Source organism: Echiichthys vipera, assembly GCF_963691815.1.
Source record: "Echiichthys vipera genome assembly, chromosome: 17".
Lineage (NCBI taxonomy): Eukaryota > Metazoa > Chordata > Actinopteri > Perciformes > Trachinidae > Echiichthys > Echiichthys vipera.
This window is the reverse complement of record NC_139842.1, coordinates 24,263,056-24,283,612: the sequence shown is the minus strand read 5'-3', so window position 1 is coordinate 24,283,612 and position 20,557 is coordinate 24,263,056. Positions and strand designations below refer to the sequence as shown.

The 20,557-nt window shown below is 45.8% G+C and overlaps 1 protein-coding gene across 2 annotated transcripts in view; it reads right to left on the bottom strand.

Moving 5' to 3' along the window:
• Nucleotides 1–20,557, bottom strand: part of wizb (WIZ zinc finger b) — a 37,685-nt gene that overhangs the window by 15,479 nt on the left and 1,649 nt on the right. Inside the window, exons 3-12 of one of the 2 annotated variants that reach the window (XM_083930577.1) lie at nucleotides 18,121–18,322; nucleotides 17,795–17,870; nucleotides 15,701–15,849; nucleotides 13,945–15,576; nucleotides 9,809–10,252; nucleotides 5,792–6,196; nucleotides 2,544–2,693; nucleotides 1,496–2,056; nucleotides 968–1,408; nucleotides 372–878 (exon numbers count right to left, since the gene is read on the bottom strand). In XM_083930577.1, coding sequence (XP_083786703.1) covers nucleotides 372–878; nucleotides 968–1,408; nucleotides 1,496–2,056; nucleotides 2,544–2,693; nucleotides 5,792–6,196; nucleotides 9,809–10,252; nucleotides 13,945–15,576; nucleotides 15,701–15,849; nucleotides 17,795–17,870; nucleotides 18,121–18,322 — 4,567 coding nt within the window. Of the gene's footprint in view, nucleotides 1–371; nucleotides 879–967; nucleotides 1,409–1,495; nucleotides 2,057–2,543; nucleotides 2,694–5,791; nucleotides 6,197–9,808; nucleotides 10,253–13,944; nucleotides 15,577–15,700; nucleotides 15,850–17,794; nucleotides 17,871–18,120; nucleotides 18,323–20,557 lie in introns of those variants that run through there. The other variant, XM_083930576.1, reaches the window with a different exon arrangement.

Sequence of the window (20,557 nt, the reverse complement as noted above, 5' to 3'; positions counted from 1 at the left end):
ATCTAGTGCATTAGACATTGAAATATTATGTGTGTTTATGAATGTATTATAATTCAATATGAATGCACTCCTAACACACTGTAGATGTGATCTAATAGAAAGTGTTACTGAAATGTGCACTGTACTATGGCACACTTTGGATAATTATCCGCTGAATAGTAAAGGAATATGCTGTGCCTGCTAATGCATTTGCAAGTATGTTGTAAGTTTCCTTTCATGAATCACATTTGGGAAACAGCCAGCTGCTCTTGCAAGCTTCATATTTAAGATGCAGGCCAGAGAGTGGCATCAATCTGCCCCTCTGACTCCCAACAACACAGCAGACAAGTGCATTTCTAAAAATGTGAAGATAAACATAGGATGCAAGTTACCCAGGTTGAGGGGGAACACACTGTCAGAGCTGCTCCAACTACAGTTGAGAGCTTCACCGGAGAAGCCGGCAGACCTCCCCACAGCTCCAGGCGTGGTCACCTCCAGCTGCACCGGCTCAGGCTTCAGCTTGAGGATCAGCCCGCTAGAAGACGTGGGTGGAGCTGAGCTGGATTTAGACACGGCGGACTGAGGAGGACTAGAGGGGCGGGCGAAGGCGAAGGGTAGACGACTGAGGAGGGTAGCTGAAGGAGAGGAGGAGGTTGGCAGAGGTGAGCGCGGGGGTCCGGGAGAGGACGGAGGTGGAGTTTTAAGAGGTTTTAGAGGAAGAGCGCAAGGGAGGCCCCGCCTTGTGATGATCTCCCTCAGGGTGTCAATTGGGGAGCCGTTGACAGACCACTCAGTAATGCCCATCTGGCGCAGGTGGGAGCGGGCGTGGCTGGAGAGGCCTTTGCGGTTCTCAAAATATTCCCCGCAGTACTCACAGCCTATTTCCTTTGGAGGTTCACCTAAAAGATTAGGGGAGTGTACATGAAAACACATAATAAAGCCCACTTCACGTGAAGGATTTAGCCAGCAATGGTGAAACAACACTCACTTTGTGGAAGTGCCATGAGCTCCCCGCTGCTGAGGCGGAAGACCCTCATGGAAGAGGACTTGAGACGCTTGGCAGGTGGTCCGAGTAAAGGTGAGGCGGAGGAAGAGGTAGCTTTGGATGATGACCCACCCCCAGCTGTGGTTACCTTATAGAGGAGGGATGAAGAGGAAGAGTGACTCTGCAGGGACCGCTTTGGGGAGGAGAGCGCGAGGCCCCGCGGTTCCGTGTGGCTGTCGAGCTGCAGCGCACTGGCTTTGTGCTTGAAGTCGTCGGTATCAATGAGCTGGTTGAGCAGGTCGATGGGAGAGCCCTTGGATTCAGAGTACTCCACCCCAAAGTGCCGCAGGTGGGCTCGTGCATGGCTGGATAAACCTTTACGAGTCTCAAACCAGGCGCCGCACAGCTGACAGACGATGTCCTTGTTGGGGTCCACCTCCAGTGCTGCACATGAAGAAGACAGAACTAAACTAGGACTCATGAGGAAAAAGGAACAGTGTAGCTTTTTATAATGTTATCAGAGACACTTACTGAGGTTGAGAGGAGCGTCATTCTCCTGCGGTGCCCAGAGGGGTTTGGTTGTGACAGCGGCCGGGGCAGAGAGGTTAGAGGTCAAGCCTTTCATTACCCCAGCCTTATGCTCCGGGGAGCGCAAGGGGGAAGACACAGGCAGTAGAGAGGAAATGGGGGCTTTCCTCACTACTGAGGAAGGGGAGCCAGAATGAGGCGGAGCTGGAGAGGCGCCAGGAGAAGGTGTGGGCGTGGAGGAGGAAGAGGGTGGCAGCGCTTTGGCTGCTTTGGCCAGGATGGAGAGAGGGATGGGTTTCTCGTCTAAGTCCATGTCTTCTAACTCCTCATCTTTCTGAGGACCAGACGGTGAGGAGTTCTTGGCTGAAGGGGGCTTCAGAAGAGGTGAGCTGTTTTGGCCGTCTATGCTGCGCTCCTTGGCGATTTGGTAGAGGAGGTCAATGGGCGCCCCGCTGCTCTCTGAGACGCTGATGCCCAGCTGGCGCAAGTGAGAGCGGGCGTGGCTGGACAGTCCCCGTCTGGTCTCAAACTGAGCTCCACACACCTCACACTTCAAGTTGTTGACTGCAGAGGCAAAAGAGGCAGGAACAGCTGGTGAGACATTATGAAGAAGTCTCATCTTATATATATTTCATTAAGATTTCAAAGTAGCTTTGACCACTGACACTCCGTTAATGTATTCTGTCATCGTCTTAACCAAGTGCGGCATCAACGCAAAGTTTGCAAAGCCACAGCAGGTGGCTGAGTTCTTTCCGAGGCCTCCCGTATCCCAGAGGACATGTCACCTCACTTACCCTTCCTGTCTACATCTTCACCCAGTCTGCAGGAACACTAGCCAAGTGTTAGAGGTGCTCTCATTAGCTCTTAAACACATTTGTCTACCTCGAAGGATTTCCCCGGGGACAACCCTCTCTGATGTAGTGTCGCCACTCTTCAAAGCTGACCCCGGGTCAGTTTTACAATTTCCCCACTGACAGCTACGATAAGGATCTGCCGTGGCAAATCTGATCCCCTCTCCACAGTCTGGGGTCCCATTTTTCCCCTCCCTCACCCTTGGCGTCTGCATCCTCCCCAGGAGAGAGGCTGTCTGAGTCCGCGCTGCACAGCCCTTTTTTCCCGGGGCTCGAGCTCAGACCACCCAGAGCTGGAAGCTGTGGCTCCTCCTCATCCTCGTCCTCAGCTGCTGCTTCCTCCTCCTCACCTAAAACATTACCCACAGAAGGGTAGACATATGGGACACGTTTGGACAGTTGACATAAGGGACAAGCCAAAGTTTAGGACATATTGTTTAGTAAAAGAGTGTTAAAGTTTAGAACCCTATGTAAATTCAGGCCAAAGATCGCTGTGTGCATAGTTTGGCTCTGGAGACAGGCAGGTTCAACGGTGGGAGCACAGGCTCTGTTGGATGTGTGACCTGGGTGAGATTGAGGCTCATTTGATGCTTTATTGCCTAGTTTAAGATGATTTGAGGAATGTATTTTTTTTACTAATATGTCTTCCATTAATACTTATGTAAGATGAATATGAAAAACTGGAGTTGTGCTTTAAAAAGGGAACCTTTTTGTAGTAAAGTTTCTTTGTAAAGCCTGGGAAAGGAGCAGGACTATTTTGTTCAAAGATGGAGCTGTATAATAATCTGTATTCTGAATGTAATGTACTATGTGATGGTGTCTGATAAACCCATGAGGGTTGGGCACTTTATGTGCAGGACCCAAAAAAACTAGATAAAAATGAAATGAAATGTAGAAATGCCATGTTAATGAAAGCCACTGCATAATAAATCACCTTAAACTACACAACGACGTCCGAAAAATCAATGCAATTGGACCAAATGACTGCAAAAGAAGTCTAAAAAAGCACATCAAGGTATCTTTGAATGTGTCGGGGATCAATCAAAGAGGCAGGCTGAGAGCAGAGAAACCTTGCCCTGTGAGCTCACCGCCTGTGATTTATCAGTCCTCTTAGTAACAACGGATCATAACATCTTCTGTGAGGACATGCACAGAAAAAAGAACCCGAGTAATGCATCCCCTGTCAAAGAAAAAGTCCTAAGTGCACTCCTGCATGAAACAAACATGGCAGTCCTGGCTCCCCGCAGCCGCGCATTCCTGGGACTAAAGTGCCATTTTCTGCGACAAACGGGTAAATCAAAAGAGACGCGGAGACAGACAATGCTCTCTGTCTGGTGGGCGGCTCTGCGCTTGTCACTTCATCTCCTGACTGTAAAGGAGCGATGTGACACCTCGGAGCGCAGCGTTATAACACCAGCTATTAGGCTGAAGACAATGCTCCGCGATCGGCAGGGTGTTTCGAGACGCGGAACAAAGTGAACACCGCTAACTTGACTCTGTGTCCACTGAGACAGGGCGACACTGAGCCGACGCTTCCCGGGGAAAGTGATACTTCCATTCTACTTCGCTGATCCGGATAAGTTGCAATAAGATTATTGGCTGTGACCGCCTTCGGTGCACAAAGTTCACATGTTTCCGGAGCGATCTCGTCTTAGTTTATTGTTAAACGTGTCCAAACGCGTGCACTTGAAAGCACAGCGTGTCCCCTATCAAAAAAATCAAAGCGAAGTAAAATGGCGAGGATTGGGCAACTGTAGGTGATTTTAGAGATCCTGCAGCATCAGGAGAAAATCCTGGACGTCACCCCAGACGTGCACGATAAAGAAGCCCACGGACGTTAAGAAAACACTAAGTGGAACAACGAGATCACAGCAGCCCGAATCACCCACTATTAACCCGCGCGTGCACAACGGGAACACCCGAAACCAAAACAATGAGCCGCTTTCGGAGCTTTTGACACGCGTGTCGTGGGTACCTGCTTTCCTCTACACGGTTTCACATGATGAAGACTTTTTTTAATGGCTGTTGTCTGGCTACGATGTGACAGAAGATGCGGGGCGAGACGCGCGGTGCTCCGCCGCCGCCGTGTGATCCGAGGGCACGCGGTGCACAGGAATTACAGCTCGCGGTACTCACCGGTCCGCAACCGCAGTGCATCGGACTCCCGGCGGCTGAAGGCAGACAGTTCTTTCCGCTATTGTTTGGGTCTACGGGGAGGTGGAAGCAGCCATTTTGCCCCCATATGCACCGCTAAGCTAAGGCGTGACCAATCGAGTGGAGGCGGAGGTTGGGATAAATGCACCGAGTGCCACATCAACCACGGGCATCAGGGACTCTCTCTCTTTCGCTCTCTCACACACACACACACACACACACACACACACACACACACACACACACACACACACACACACACACACACACACACACACACACACACTCTCTCTCTTTCTCTCTCTCTCTCTCTCTGTTAAGGCTGATTTTCTCGACAGCCATCCTGATTCAAACGCTTCATTCACAGCGGTGTCACCCCTTTTTATCCAGACTAAAAAGCAAACGGGCACTTGAAACCACACAACAGCCTCTAAACTCCCATGTCCCACTGCTTTATGCCTCCGCAACAGTCTTCTTCCTCCCTCCAGGTGTCATTAGTGAGGTCTACACTGTGCCAAAGTGCCCGATCCCCAGGTAATAACTATCAAACACCGCAGCAAACAACAGACCAAGAGACCATCTTGTGATGGGATCACACCAGCGGAGAAGCTAAATTAGGCCAGGGGCGTAAAGTGGTGTGCAGGGCAATAGCCCCTCCCTACTTTCTACCCCCCTTCTTCCAGAGCCCTTGCTTGGATCACACTCAATTTTAAACTCGCCCTTCATTTTGATCTCAACTAAGCACCGGCTGTGATGCTCTGACAAAATCTGTCCACAGACAGACAGACACATAAACACCTGGCAAAATACTCAAATTTACCTCTGTGCCACGACACACACAAACTATGGATCAACCAATATGGATTTGTTAGGGCCGATGCCGATACCGATTTTCTTTCATCAGCCTTAGCCGATGACCGATACAGACTGCTGATGTTCTTGGGTCGATATTTGGAGCCAATACTGCTTTTGCTCCCTCAACTTTCATCATAAAAAATTCACAGTGATGCTAACAAATGTTACGGGTCTCAATTTAAAAAAAGGAACATTTATTGAACTTAAAAAGGCGTCTGCATCAACACGGAGCTGCCTGTGGACACCTGTCTGTAAATAATGCTGGGAAAAACTATCAGAGAACGCAGCAGCCAGCTTTGGCTGATACGAAACTCCTAAAAAACACAAATATAGGCCGATACGTTTTATCAGATGTATCGGTCTATCAATAACCAACACATAGTCTGACATGGTAAAGTGCTTTACTACTTTTAAGGCTGGATCAATAATGAAAACCTACCGTCACACTCTCCTCCACCGTCCTCCTTCCTGCAGTGTTGAGGAGACGTTGAAGGCAGTGCATCAGACAGGGCAGCCCTCGGCGTCCTTTCACTTGCCTCGCTCTCTAGCTTTACCCCAATGATTTCCTCCCCTTCATTTTCTATTTCCTTCTCCTCTTCCTCCTCGCCCTCCTCCTGTGAAGAGCCGGGGCTCCGTGGGGGAGCCGTGGGGATTACAAGATCCGGCCTGCTGGAGAACAACTCCCTCAGGATGTGGATCGGCGAGATGGTAACGTCCCAGTTAGTGATGCCAAAGTCGCGGAGGTGAGCCCTGGCGTGGCTGGACAGGCCGGCCCGAGTGTCGAAGCCGGCGCTGCAGAACTCACAGTGCATCACGCTGAATGTGTCCGGGTCAAAGTTGGCAACTGTGGAGAGGACAGGCAAAACAGTTGGACGCTCAGACACGGGACTACATATGCAGGACGGTAATGTGCTGTGGTCCCGCCTGTTTGTTTTGTGGCCCCTTGAATCAAAGTAATGTCTTTGAATCAGATTTCAGAGCCATACATGCTCACAGCAATGTAGCTCTGTCAGCTGACCAAGACATCTAAGGTATCAGATACATTGCCATATCATTTTGGACCAACATTCATGGTCCCCAGATGATGAATCCTGCTGACTTTTCCTCTCACCCTCTGTGACTGACTGTGATTTTGAGTGAACTGGATCTCCATTGAAGGTTGAATCTGGAGAATGAGCAGAACAGCGCCATCTAGTGTCTCAAGATCGTAGCCGCAACAACAAAAAAATAATTCCAGTAGTCTGGTTGCCAGGTTTGGTGCAGAGTGTGTCAGTGATCAGCCTGCTCCATGTCAGTGATGAATCATACAGGGCAACCACTCATTTGGACTATTCAATTAATTTGACAACAGTATTTAACGGTAGCCAGTCTTCACCTGAAGTCTTTCTTTCTAGCTCTCAACTCAAAATTATTCCTTGTTTCTGTAGCAACAACAGACAACCCTAGCAACCAGCAACGCCCAACTCTAATGGCTGCTACAATGGAAACAGAACAGGACAGAAAGTCATTGTCAAACCCGTCAAAAACGTTTTTAAAATTCAAACTAAATATATTTTTCTTTTATGGAAAAGCAATACTTTCATTCTGTACCCCTCAAAACGCCCTGTGGGTGTATTATTTTTAAATTAAATATTTAGCTTTTAATAAAGATTCTACATATTCAACCTTTAAATATGATGTGCACAATAACGTTGCCTTCAGAAGGAGTTTTAGTCCCTTTGATGATCACTTAAAGGGACATTTTGGTATTTTTCAACCTGGACACTATTTTTTTTTTAATGTTTTTGTGTCTAAGTGACTGATGAGAACAACATTTTTTAAATGGGTCCAGTATGGAGCGACAGCCCTGCAGTCACAAACTGGGCTGTATGTATTTCTGCAGGGCAATTACGAGTCACTGATGTACATCCACTAAAAGTGCCTTTTATTTGCCACTGACAGGCTCTAGTTGTTATTAAAAGTGTCTGACTACATTCTGTTCAGGACTCTTCAGAGAAATAAAACATTCTTTACCTTTTGCTTGATCTGGTACTGTTTGTTACTGTGTCCAAGACTCACTCGTTCACTTTTTCTTTTTTTCTCTCACTGACATCTTGCGAGAGGTGAATTGACTCATCCACAATGTCGAAATCATCAAAATATTCAGCCGTGCTTCACCATGCAATGCTTATCCAACACAACAAAATCTTCACTCCTGCACTCCTCTGCACTCCTCTCTCCAACTCTCACTCACTGTTTCCACCACTATCTTACGCCAACCAGAGGGGAACGTGTAGGGACTTCTAGGACTTCAGAGAAGGCCTCAGCATTTACAATGGCATGTTTAACTTATTTGAATTATTAATAGCTCCTTTGCGTTGAAAGGAACCAGTTGAGGTGGTTCGGGCATCTAGTAAGGATGCCCCATGGGCGCCTCCCTAGGGAGGTGTTCCAGGCACGTCCAGCTGGGAGGAGGCCTCGGGGAAGACCCAGGACCAGGTGGAGAGATTAGATCTCCACACTGGCCTGGGAACGCCTCGGGATCCCCCAGTTAGAGCTGGTTAATGTGGCCCGGGAAAGGGAAGTTTGGGGTCCCCTGCTAAAGCTGCAGCCCCCCGCGACCCGACCCCGGATAAGCGGTTGAAGATGAGATGAAGATCATATAAATATTAATCATTTTCTTTCAAGTTTGCTTCAGAAATTACAATGTTAGTGTCCTAAAACCTTAAAAATAGAGTTATCCAATCAGATATAGTTGTTGTTGTTTCTAGGCAGAAGAGGCCTCCAGCTCTCTGCTCACTCAGTGGTTCGGACCTGATGAGGTCCAGAGCTGAGTGTTAATGTAGTAGATAAAGGCTAAATCAGCCAATCAAATGTTGCGATTAGAAGGCGGGACAAAAAAACCTCACACTTGTCTCCTTCTCGAAGCCACTGACATGTTGACGGGTCAGTGAGCGAAGAGATAAATCAGCAGGCCTAGCTTACAGCTGCGCTGGGAGAAAGACAACAGTGCTGCGGCTAGCTTGACAGCATTGACTTTTTCATGGCCCGACTCCGGCATTGGAATCAACAGAAAAGAGGAAAAGTGTTGAAAGGCATTTTAAGGCCGACCGTTATCAACTCTCTGTGGAAGACGAGGAAACTAACAGTCAACAGGGTTCTGCTGCACACCTGGACACTAGGTGAGTTTAAAAACATTTAAGGGTGTCAGAGCAGACCAGAATCAGGTGGAGTAGATCGCTGATTCCACATCAAAGTGGGCTTGTTCATTTTGCATTGTCATGGCACCTCATACCTGGTTATTATTAAACTTTTCCTTATTTAGAACAACTGTACTCAAAATGACGGTGCAAGTTGTGGTATATTTTGCATGTGATTTTGTTGTAACCTATAGAGCTCAAATCTGGCATTGATTGTGTGCGCCATAGCTTTTTAACTTCTGTGGCACTGACAGTGTGTGTGTGTGTGTGTGTGTGTGTGTGTGTGTGTGTGTGTGTGTGTGTGTGTGTGTGTGTGTGTGTGTGTGTGTGTGTGTGTGTGTGTGTGTGTGTGTGTGTGTGTGTGCGTGTGTGTGTGTTTGTGTGGGCATTGGAGCTGTGTGTTGTGGTGCAGCTTTTTAGAGCTGTTCACATCTTTAAAACATATCCCAAAAAAGTTAAGACTTTGCGACAGCCCAGTGCCAGACCCCACGGTTCACCACTGACAGCAACAAGTCGCCTCTCTTGAGATTTCAAAACGAGATTTCAAAACAAGACTTCTACGTGAGCGATACTTGGTTAGACCCAATAACAGACAGGCGGCATTAAGCAAAAGGTAAATCATTTGTTTGTATTTCTGTGTAGGGTCAGTGGCATTTTGAGTGGCTGTAAACTGACAGTTGGTATTTGCCCCGTAGGATTACACAGCAGCCATCTCAGGGCAGCAGCGCTCTTTCACTACTGAACCAGTTTCAAAAACCGTTGTTTTCCATAAGTCATTTAGACACAAAACATGGGAAACAGGGTTGAAACATACATCAGTGCCCCTTTAACCCTTCTTCTAGATGGCTTTGCTTCATGACCAAATACCAAAAATTCTCATCCTCCTCAGCTGTACTTTGTGTTTAGTACTACATAGCAAATGCTTGCACGCTAACACGCTATACTACGATGGTGAAAATGCAAACTTTATACATTTTTTTATTCTAATAATCTAGTCTAGCTAATCTAACAATCTTGCAACCCCTCAAATACATTTTGTGACCCTTGTCTCCCCAGCTTGGGAACCAGTTTCCAATAATTCTAATAATAATTTAAAGATAGGGGAGCTTCACACAAAAAAGAAAATCTAAATTTACAGAGTTTGTTCTCCTGTGGCTAGAATAATTATGATAATATAGCTTATATACACTGTGGCTCATGTCAGGGCCATTATGTCATCCAAAAACTAAAAACAGGATCTGCACCGCCTTAAAAAAATAATGCAACAAGCTGCTGACCTTTTTTCTTCTTCTTCTGATAGGAGAACCTCTTCTCGATCGCATTGACTTCCTCGGGAGAAATGAAGTGACGCACATTGTAGCTGACGCCCACTCGGTTCAGGTGGCCCCTCACGTGATTGGCAAGCCCGATGCCATTATGAAATCGATCGGGGCAGTAGGGGCATTTCCTCTCCACACTCTTGAGCGCCCCAGAGTCCTCATCCATCTCGTCTGGGTCTTCATCCAAGATGCCCTCTGACAGGAAACGTCTCATGCATTCCTCGTCGATGTCGTCGTCGTCGTCATCATCACTGTCATTCTCTGCACGAGCGGCAGTAACCCGGTGGTTGCTCCTCAAAAAGAAAACTTTTCCATCTTTCTGCACTTCCAGCTTGCCTTCGTCCTTCACACACTTCTCAGGAGGGAGTGACAGTGTAGCACTCTGCTGTGCTGAGCAGTCACCTGTAAAGAAAATAACACATTTGGAGTAAACAGGCAAATCCTATTTAAACTGAAACAGTATGCCTTGAATGCTAGATGTTTTTGGTGAGAGCTGCGGTCAGGCTCTTCTGAGAAGCTCTTTAAGTCTGAAGAAGTTCCTCCTTAAAGTGAAATTCTGGCTAAAAATCATCCCAGGGTCCTTTTCCGCAAATACATACATCAAATAAGCCATCAAGATATTTTTTTTCATGGAACAACTATTACGTTTATTAACTATTATCAATTAATAGAATCAATTAATAGTATCAATTTGTTTACATGCAGTGTAGTAATCTGATTATTGCCCAATCTGATTTCTCAGAAGGGATTTAACAAGGGAAAGGGATTAAAACTAGACTAGACTTGTGCTATACAAAAGTGATCATTTATACATACTTCACTAGCTTTCTTAAAGGTTTGTGTACATGAAAGGCCTGGAGAATGTAAGTAATGCTACTGAGGGAACGCATTATACTGGCATACCATCGCCTTATTAGGTTGTTAATGGAGAAAGTATATACCCTTTTTCCACCAGAACTGGTGCATACAAGTGCATCTCAAAAAATTTGAATATTGTGAAAAAGTTCAATATTTGCAATATGTGCAATCTTCCTTCCTACCCTCACCTGTGGTCATGAAAGCTGGGTCATGACCGAAAGAACGACGTCGCGGGTACAAGCGGCCGAAATGGGTTTTCTCAGGAGGGTGGCTGGAGTCTCCCTTAGAGAGAGGGTGAGAAGTTCTGCCATCCATGAGGAACTCGGAGTAGAGCCGCTGCTCCTTTGCGTTGAAAGGAGCCAGTTGAGGTGATTCAGGATCATCTGGTAAGGATGAACCCTGGGCGCCTCCCTAGGGAGGTGTTCCAGGCACGTCCAGCTGGGAGGAGGCCTCGGGGAAGACCCAGGACTAGGTGGAGAGATTATATCTCCACACTGGCCTGGGAACGCCTCGGGATCCCCCAGTTAGAGCTGGTTAATGTGGCCCGGGAAAGGGAAGTTTGGGGTCCCCTGCTAAAGTTGCTGCCCCCGCGACCCGACCCCGGATAAGAGAGTGAAGACGAGTGAGTGAGTTCAATATTTTGTGTCAGTCACTTCAGAAAGTGACTGACACAAAATATCGGTCGGGGGGGGCGACGTACCCTAAAGCACGGGGCACAGTACAGATGGACAGTGTGAGTGCGCCCTCATTCCTGGTGTCAAACCTCTCCTGAACCAGAGCCACCGTCAGAAGAGTCTTACCTGGGCTAAGGAGAAGAAACCACTGGACCATTGCTCAGTGGTCCGAAGTCCTCTTTGCATGAACATTTCATCTGGAAATCAAGGTCCAGGGTCTAGAGGAAGAGTGGAGAGGCTCAGAAAACAAGTTGTTGAAGTCCAGTGTGAGGTTTCCACAGTCGGTGATGATTTGGGCTCCATGTCATCTGCTGCAGATGGTCCACTGTGTTTTAGTACACAGTCAACGCAGACGTGGACCAGGAGATTTGAGACACTTCCTGCTTCAGTCTGCTCACAGGCTTCATGGACATGATGACTTCCTCTTCCAGCAGGACTTGGCTCCTGCCCACAGTGCCAATAGACTAGTACCTGGTTTGCTGACCATGGTATTACTGTGCTTGATTTGCCAACTGTCCTTACCTGAACCCCATAGAGAATCTATGATCTATTGTCAAGAGGAAGATGAGAGACCCCAGACCAACAGTACAGACGATCTGAAGGCTGCTATCAAAGCAACCTGGGCTTCATAACACCTCCAGGCCCTGATGATGCAGTGATTCATGCTAAAGAAGCTCGACTAAAAGTATTAAGTGCATAAATAAACATTCTTTTAAGAAGTTTGACATTGCTGTATTACAAATCATTTTTGTTTTGATTGAGCTTGTGAAATTTTCTAATATTTTGAGAGTCTGGCTTATTGTCTTGTTGTTTTTGTAAGCCTTAAAGTTGTACTAAATAGATTTTAATCTATTTAATTGTCTTTTAAGTTTCTATCTTTCAAAGAGTGAGTTACAACAATGGTGACGGATCATTTGACCCACTAATGAAAGCACTTCTACTTGACTTTTTGAGTATTGAGTATTCCAATATCTGTGTCTGTGGAGACATTCCCTCCATGGAGGTAAATAAGCCGGCATGTTAGCGTCGTTACTAACAGTTGTGTTCACTTGTAATCAGAAATCTGGAACCTCAACTTCTTTGTCAGGCTTGTAGTAAGGGCAGAAGTGTAATAGGAATGTGTGTGTGTGTGTGTGTGTGTGTGTGTGTGTGTGTGTGTGTGTGTGTGTGTGTGTGTGTGTGTGTGTGTGTGTGAGTGTGCGTGTGTGTGTGTGTGTGTGTGTGTGTGTGTGTGTGTGTGCGTGTGCGTGTGTGTGTGCTTGTGTGTGTGTGTGTGTGTGTGTGTTTGGATTTAAGAGGGTGTGTGTGTGTGTTTGGATTTAAGAGGGGAACATAATGGAGACAAACTAGAGAGGTGAATTTGTTTCACTAAAGATTACACTGCTTACACAGGGACAGACAGAATGTGTGGCTGGTGTACGCGATAGCTGCAACTAGTAATAAAAAGCAAAGCACAGTGCTATACAGTATCCAACTTTTTAGAAACTGATCAGGAGCATTCATAAAAAACAATAAAAATATAAATATTAATATGTAAATATTTTTCTGAAATCACTTTGTGCATATTATATTCATATTTCATTAGTTAAGCTGCATAACAATTTCCGCAGTCATGGACACTGCTTCAGAGGCTCTGATTGGTTGTTTCAGGTCGGTCGTGGAGGACTGTTGCAGATGCCATTAGGAGCACCAGGTGGAGGCAGGGGTACAGGATGTGTTTGTAGTATTGTCAGGATATAGTGGACAGGATAGAGATGCTGAAATGCTTTGCAAAGCTGAGAGAAACTGCAGAGTCAGGTGATAATTCTCTTTGTCACTACTCTTTGGAACACCTTTCACATAAATCATATGATCAGTTGTTTATAATAAAAATATTGATTAAAGGTTGAATATGTAGAATCTTTAATAAAAGCTATATATTAAAAAAAAACAGAGGTGTACAGAATGAAAGTGTTGCTTTTCCATAAAAAAATATATTTAGGCTGAATTAATATTTTAATTTTTTTTTGATGGGTTTGACAATGACTTTCTGTCCTGTTCTGTTTCCATTGTAGCAGCCAATAGAGTTGGGCGTTGCTGGTTGCCAGGGTTGTCTGTTGTTGCTACAGAAACAAGGAATCATTTTGAGTTTAGAGCTAGCTAATGGATTACAAACGACTCAAAGAGAGACTTCCAGTTGAAGACTGACTAACGTTAAATACTGTTGTCAAATTCACTTAGTCCAAATGAGTGGTTCCCCTGAATGATTCATCACTGACATGGAGCAGGCTGATCGCTGACACACTCTGCAACGAACCTGGCAACCCGACTGCTGGAATTATTTTTTTGTTGTTGCAACTACGGTCTTGAGACACTAGATGGCGCTGTTCTGCTTATTCTCCAGATTCCAGCTGTAATCTTTTGTATGATCAGGTTTTCAGTACAGTTACAAAACCAACCTAGCAGCAAGCAGTGTGTAAATTGTGGTTTTGGAGAAATCCAACTAATGTCTTATAAAACTCTTAAACCTGAGTAAAGGTCACTGAGTCTTAGCTCAGCATTGAGTCTGACACTAAGTCTCACCTGTGTTGGACCGTGCTCTGGTGGTCCGTTTCACTCCAACAGGTGCGTCTTGTTGGGAACGCTCGGTGTCAAACCCTGTGCTTGGATGCTCGTCCTGCTCTCCTTCTTCACTCCCGTTCAGCTTGTCATCACCCAGATCAGTCGGGGTCTTCCCTCTTCTACTGAACCTCCTGTTCCCAGTGCACTTGAGGACTTGGCTTGCGGGCCGGGCTGCAGCACTGTCTGGCACTGTGCTGTCCTCGCAGGCAGTCACTGCTCGCCGGCTTTCGCTTCGAGTTGCATCGGGCGAGGAACCGGATCCAGACCGAGAGAGATGGTCGGAATCTAGGGTGCATTTTGAAATTTGCGCACCCACATTAGACCTCGAATGCTGGGCAGTCTCTTCAGCCTGCGCCCCGCCGATGGAGGCCTGTTCTGGGTGAACAAGTTTCTGGTGTTCCCTCATTACAGTCTGACTTGAGGTCAAGAAGGCACAGTGACCACAGGGCAGGGAAGTGAATGCCAAACATGATGGTGAGCGAGGGGACGGGGAGTCAGCCTGGAGAGTGTTTTTTTTTCTGTTGTGGGTCTTGCTGTGATTAGCCAGTGCCTGGGAAGTTCTTGTGCTGAAGTCACACCTGGTGCAGACGAAGCGGCGGCGGCAGGCAGAGACAGCTCGGGCCTGAGCTGGAGCTCCGACTAAATTCGGAGACACTGCGCCGAGAACTGCTGGGTCTGCGTCTGGTGTTGAAACTGGGGCTGGGGAAAGAGGTGGAGATGTGACTATTTCTGGGTCTGACATTTTGGCTGCAATCGAGGCTGGGCTTGCATCATGCACAATAGCTTGCTCTGAGCTTATATGCTTCGCCGTCTTACTGTCGAGCTCCTGAATCTCCCTTTCCTTCCCATTTTCATTCAGTTTTTCAATCTCCTCCAGGATCTTTAGACGAGACTCCTGGTGCCTCCTGTGGTGGTCTGCCAGCGCGACTCGATTTGGCACGTTCCATCCACACTCCGCACACTGAAAGCGTCCGCCCTTTCCTGAACGCCTCGCGCCCCCTGCACCGCTCTGACAGTGCTCAACTATGTGCTCCTGCAGGTGGACCTGCTTTTTGAAGTAAATGCTACATTCCACACAGGTGAATATATCTTTCCCGGGCTCTCCCTCCTCTTCTTTGTCTCTTTTCTCTCCTTTGTTTCTTGACTTTAGCGGTTCATCCATTGCTGCCTCCCCAAAACTGACTTCCTCAAAATCATACACCCCTCCACCTCGATTCAGCTGTACCCTCTCAGTGTTTTTTGATTTCTGAGGAGTCGCTCTTGCCCGCTTGCCAGTCTCGGGCGATGTGCGCTTCAAGGAGCCAAGTCCAGAGAAGGGCCTGAGCAGCACCCTCTTCTTTCTGCACCGCTGAATGAATGTGCAATGAGCCCAGGGGGCAGGAGGGGGACTCTCTGGGTCTGAGTCTCCAGGGAAGGTGTACACATCTCTCTCAGGCTCCTTGGTTTCTTTTCCCTTGGACCTCTTCTCTCCTTCCCTATTTTCCGCCTCACTATTTTCCGCCTCCTCCTCCATTTGGCAACCTTCCTTTGGTTTTACTTTGGGCAGAAACAGCTCAGCTCCCTCAGATACATTCCACACTTCGCTGCCTGCCACTGTGAAGAGAAAGCGGAGGAATTATGAATGGAAGCAGCCTTAAGATAATATATATATATATATATATATATATATATATATTGAGTGTGCAGGCAGACTGGGGTTCTTCCTTATGGTACTTACAGTCTTTTGGGCTGAGCTGAGATGTATTTGGCACTTCTGTCTTTGTGCTCTCATTGCTGTCATGGTGCCCCTCCACAGGGGTACATAAGTCAGTCTTACTATGCAAGTGCTGCACTTTTTCCGGTTCCTGGTCATCTTCATTATCAAGTCTGGATAACATCGGAAAGAAAAACAAAACGTGACATTTCTAACAAGTGAAAGCAGCATCTCTGCCTGAAACAAGTCAAAATTAAAGACTATGTGCAAGCACTTATTTCTTACTCTAACACTGAGGTTATGTCTGTTTTTCTGGAAATCATGTGGGTTTGAGCAGAATGGGTGAGACTCATGTGTATTCCAGTATCTGTAGACATTATTAAATATACGTATTTCAAATTTGATGACTTTCAAGCCAACTAAATTAAAAATATATAGGATTAAGTATTTATTTCCTCATATTTTCCTTCCTTGCAGCATGGAAAAGGCCTTAAAGTTGGGAAATAACTGGAAATAACTTTATGATTTGGACTTAGTAAAGCAATAGTTTGACATTTTGGGAAATACGTTAATTTACTTTCTTTCCAAGAGTTACAGTTGAAGGGTTAAAGGTTCCATTTCATGCTCATGTTCACGTTCACGTAGTTTTGGTTCGTACTACAACATGATACGTGCTCTAATGTTCAGAAAACACAAGATGTTTCTCATACTGTCCGTCTGAATACACCTGAATTCGTAGTCTGTTTGAAACGCTCCGTTTTAGCACCTGTCTCTTTAAGACCCACTCCAGAAAAAGCTCAGTCTGCTCTGATTGGCCAGCGTTTCAGGGTCTTACACATCTGCACTCCTTCTCATCTCTGCACTGTCATTGCAGGTGGGGAGTGACTGCATTGGTACTTTCTTCCCATAGATTGTAAGAGTTGGACGTAGCTACTGTGACACCACGCATTCGTCTGTGAACTACTGTTTTGAAGCCTTGAGTTTGACATTCGGCCATCACCATCATGTTTTTTTAAAACCAGACATGACCATATTTGGACATGAGGGCGGAGGGGTGCAGATCTAAGCAGCATCCAGCTGGTGCTGCACTAAGTTCAGCGCTAAAAAGGGAAACTGATGATTTATCAACCAGCTAACGCAAGGCCTGCCGCGTTGTTTTGCCGGGGGGTGAGCAGGTGTTTCCGGTTGCTGCGCCGTTCACTGCAGTGACAGAGAGCTGGTTGAAAATTGGCTATTTCCCTTAAGTTACTAGTTAGCTAGCTAATGTTAGTATTGTTAGCGAGATGCAACTGAATGGAAAAGTGAAAACACACTGTGAGAGGGTCAAAGCCTTAAGAATTTAACACAGACAACAACCAAAAACAAGTTCACAGCTAATTTAATGTACAGTGCTGTGGCATTAATAAGCCAATACCCTGTCGCTAGCACGGTGACATTGTGACTTGTCAATCAAAAAGTAGCCACACCCTAAAGCATCCTGTGCTTTCTGCTCTATTTGACTCTAAATGGGACTGTTATTCACTAAATGAACATCAGGCTGTATTGATTAAAACTTAAACTAGGAATTGAGACCCTAAACTCATTAGGAAAATGTTTACTGAGGGAATAAATCAAGTGACAATTAGGCTTTTCTCATTGACTTATTTTTGGAGACAGTGGAGTCCTAGTACATCAGAAAGATGTAAGAAAGAAGAAAGAATGCAGGTCCAAGACCCAGAAGCTACTGTATGTCCATCTCCATTTTTCATCTACATGTATATTTGTAGTATAGCTGTGACATCACACCGAACAGAATCCTGACGGCTCAGTTTCTGAATACGGGCTGTGTACATTTCTCTGTGGATTAAACATTTTCATACTTTCACAGTTTTTAGATGGCACCTCGACCTGCTTTTTTAATCACAAAAGATGTGAATCTCACCTTTTACAATATGGTACCTTAGAAGCTGCCTGGCTGTTGCTAAGCACCAAGGCTGGAAACAAAAGGCACGATGATGCTTGCTTCAGCCCTGATTACGTGCCTTTGTGATGTCTCTCTGTCTGTATTATTTCCTGAACTAACCGGCTGATATCACCACCAAACTACTCACTACCCTTCCTCCTGCACCTCCTCCTCACCTGAGTCCAGAAGAAGGAGATCCTGGGCTGTGAGCAGCCAGACCATGAGGGTTAGAAAAGTGCTGTAGCTCCTCCTCTGACACATAACAGCACACAAAACACACAACCACAGGAACGTCACTTCACAGCTCAACAGTTACAACCCACAGTCAAAGATACAGTGCATACTAAGAGACTTCTGACTACATGCAGACTGAATAACACTGAAACAATAAAAGGACAACAATGATAGGTACAATGATGACATCATATATTAGCTAGATCCACTGCTATAACCAGTCACTGCTATGCTGCAGGTTCCCAGTAGATATTAAGCCATGTGTTACCATCTAGTGTTTCTTTCTCAGAGTCAGAGTCCCAGCTTAGGGAGGAAGGAAAGGCTGAGGACCTGAATCTCCTCTGTGCGCTCCTCCCTGGGTCTGCACTGGGCCGAGTGCCTTCAGCCTGCTCGGGGCCCTCATCTCCAGCGTGGCCCCACGAGCATTTGGCAGACTTCAGGCCGCCTCTCCCATTTGGAGAACATGAGGGCTAGAGGCGATAATAAAGACATACAAATCTATCTTCTGTACATTCAGTGGGACGTTTCTCTTTTTCATTTCTGTCATGAATTCATGATTATTTGAGTCCCTAGTCATTCAAAACCATTCAAAATCATAAATAAGAGGTTAAACCTGAAGCACTGGTTTAATAAAGTGTCTAAAATGTACCACGTTAAAACACTGTTTGGGTAAAAATGTAATGTTCTTTAGTGAGTTTTTGTTTTAACAATTTTCTTATACCAATTAATCTGTTGATCAATTTCTCTAGTTGGTCTTTATAATGTCAAAAAGCCAGAGATGTCGTCCTCAAATGTCTTGTTTTGTCCACAACTCAAAAGTTCTCAGTTTGCTCTCACAGAGGAAACTGAAAGCAGAGGTTTTGTTTTTCTCAAAAAGGTTTTTACTGAAACCAATTAACAGATTGCTGGTGATTAATTTAATAGTTGAAAGTTAATAGATTAATCGATTAATTGTTGCAGCGCTACAGGGTCACATGATCAGAGTTTAGTTACAGGCATACCTTGGCACTTTGGGTCAGACCAACGTGGATGCACACGAAAGACATACGGCCCCAAAATAATCGTTTTCTGCACGTGGTCCAAGAGGTGCACACAGTAATTATCCTTCGTCTGTTTTATATTTGTGTATACTGTTTGTTCATAGGCCTCTTACATATAAAATATGATACATCTTCAGTAACTTTATTGGATTTAATCCTATTTCTGTTGTGATTACATGTTTGGACCTGTCATCTACAGATACTTGCTTGAGAGACTTTAAAATGGGAGAGAGAAGTGCAGGTGCATCTCAAAAAATCTGAACATCGCATAAAAGTTCAATATAATCTAGACTCATTACATTATACGTTACACCCTAAAATGTTCAAGCGTTTTTAAATTTTAATTTAGAGAGAGATACAGCCTAAACATATCTCAGAATATTAGAATATTTCATTTGGAGTTTGAGTAAATCCCTGTTTATGCAGTGTACAAATACCATGAATCTGTCAGTCTGGTTCAGTACACAACTCCAATCATGGGGACGACTGCTGACTTGACAGTTGTATCAGCTGATGCGTGCTGCTGCATTCTCTGATAGTTTTTCCCAGCATTATGTACAGACAGGCGTCCACAGGGCAGCTCTGTGTTGATGGAGACGCCTTTTTTAGGTTCAATAAATGTTCCTTTTTTCTTTAATCGAGGCTCGTACATTTGTTAGCATCAATGAGTAATTTTTATGATGTAAATTGAGGGAGCAAAAGTAGTATCGGCTCCAAATATCAAAATCGTCAGTCTGTGTCGGTCATCAGCTAATGCTAATGAATTAAAAATCAGTATCTGCATCGGCCCTAACAAATCCATATCGGTCGATCCCTAAAAGGTCGCCACTAACATCTGATTTGAGCATCAGGTCTTCCAAATCCCTTCTTCCATATCAGACTGCAGGCGCACTCACACTGTCCATCCGTACCATGCCCCGTGCTTTAGGGTACTTGTCCCCCCCTCCAGGCCCGTTTGTACTCACACTACCTGGGCCTCGGCGAATGCTTCTTGCTGCCTATACGTCATCACGCCGTAACACGTCACACGCATTGATGACGTCATCGTGATGCGTCGCTTTGTTTCCAAATCTTTCCATAGACCTCTGAGTTTTTGTGCGTCTGTCGACTGTTTTTGAATCTTTTCATCGACCAAATCTGCAGTAAACACTCCACCTCCGCATCACACCAACGTGAACCTTTCACCGCCATTGTTTTAAATGTCTGCGCATGGTCCCTCCTTATTTTTTCTACGTCAAAAACAGGCGCACATAAAATGATGTCAGAACCGCCGTAGGCCTCGTGCTCATACACATGCGCACGCTCGTGCTCGTACATGTGCAAACGTGCTTTACAAAAGCCCACCTCTCCAAGCGGGCCGTGGCTGGCAACCGTACCCGCTCCTAGACGTGGTACGGTTGCACTCACACTGGTCAAAGGAACTAGACTTTAGCCGTGGAACTTGCTTGGGCACGGTACGGATGGACAGTGTGAGTGCGCCCTAAGTACCTTCAGTCATTGTTGTTACTCCACCAGTTTACTTCACAGCGCCTGTTATTCTAGCTTGGCTTAGCCTCCGAGTAAGATGTTTCGGCAAGTGAAGGCCCGCCTCCTGACCTTAATAGGTCTGTAGCTTCAGTGGGTCCCACCCTCTGATCTGTAATAGGTCTGTAGCTTCAGTGGGCC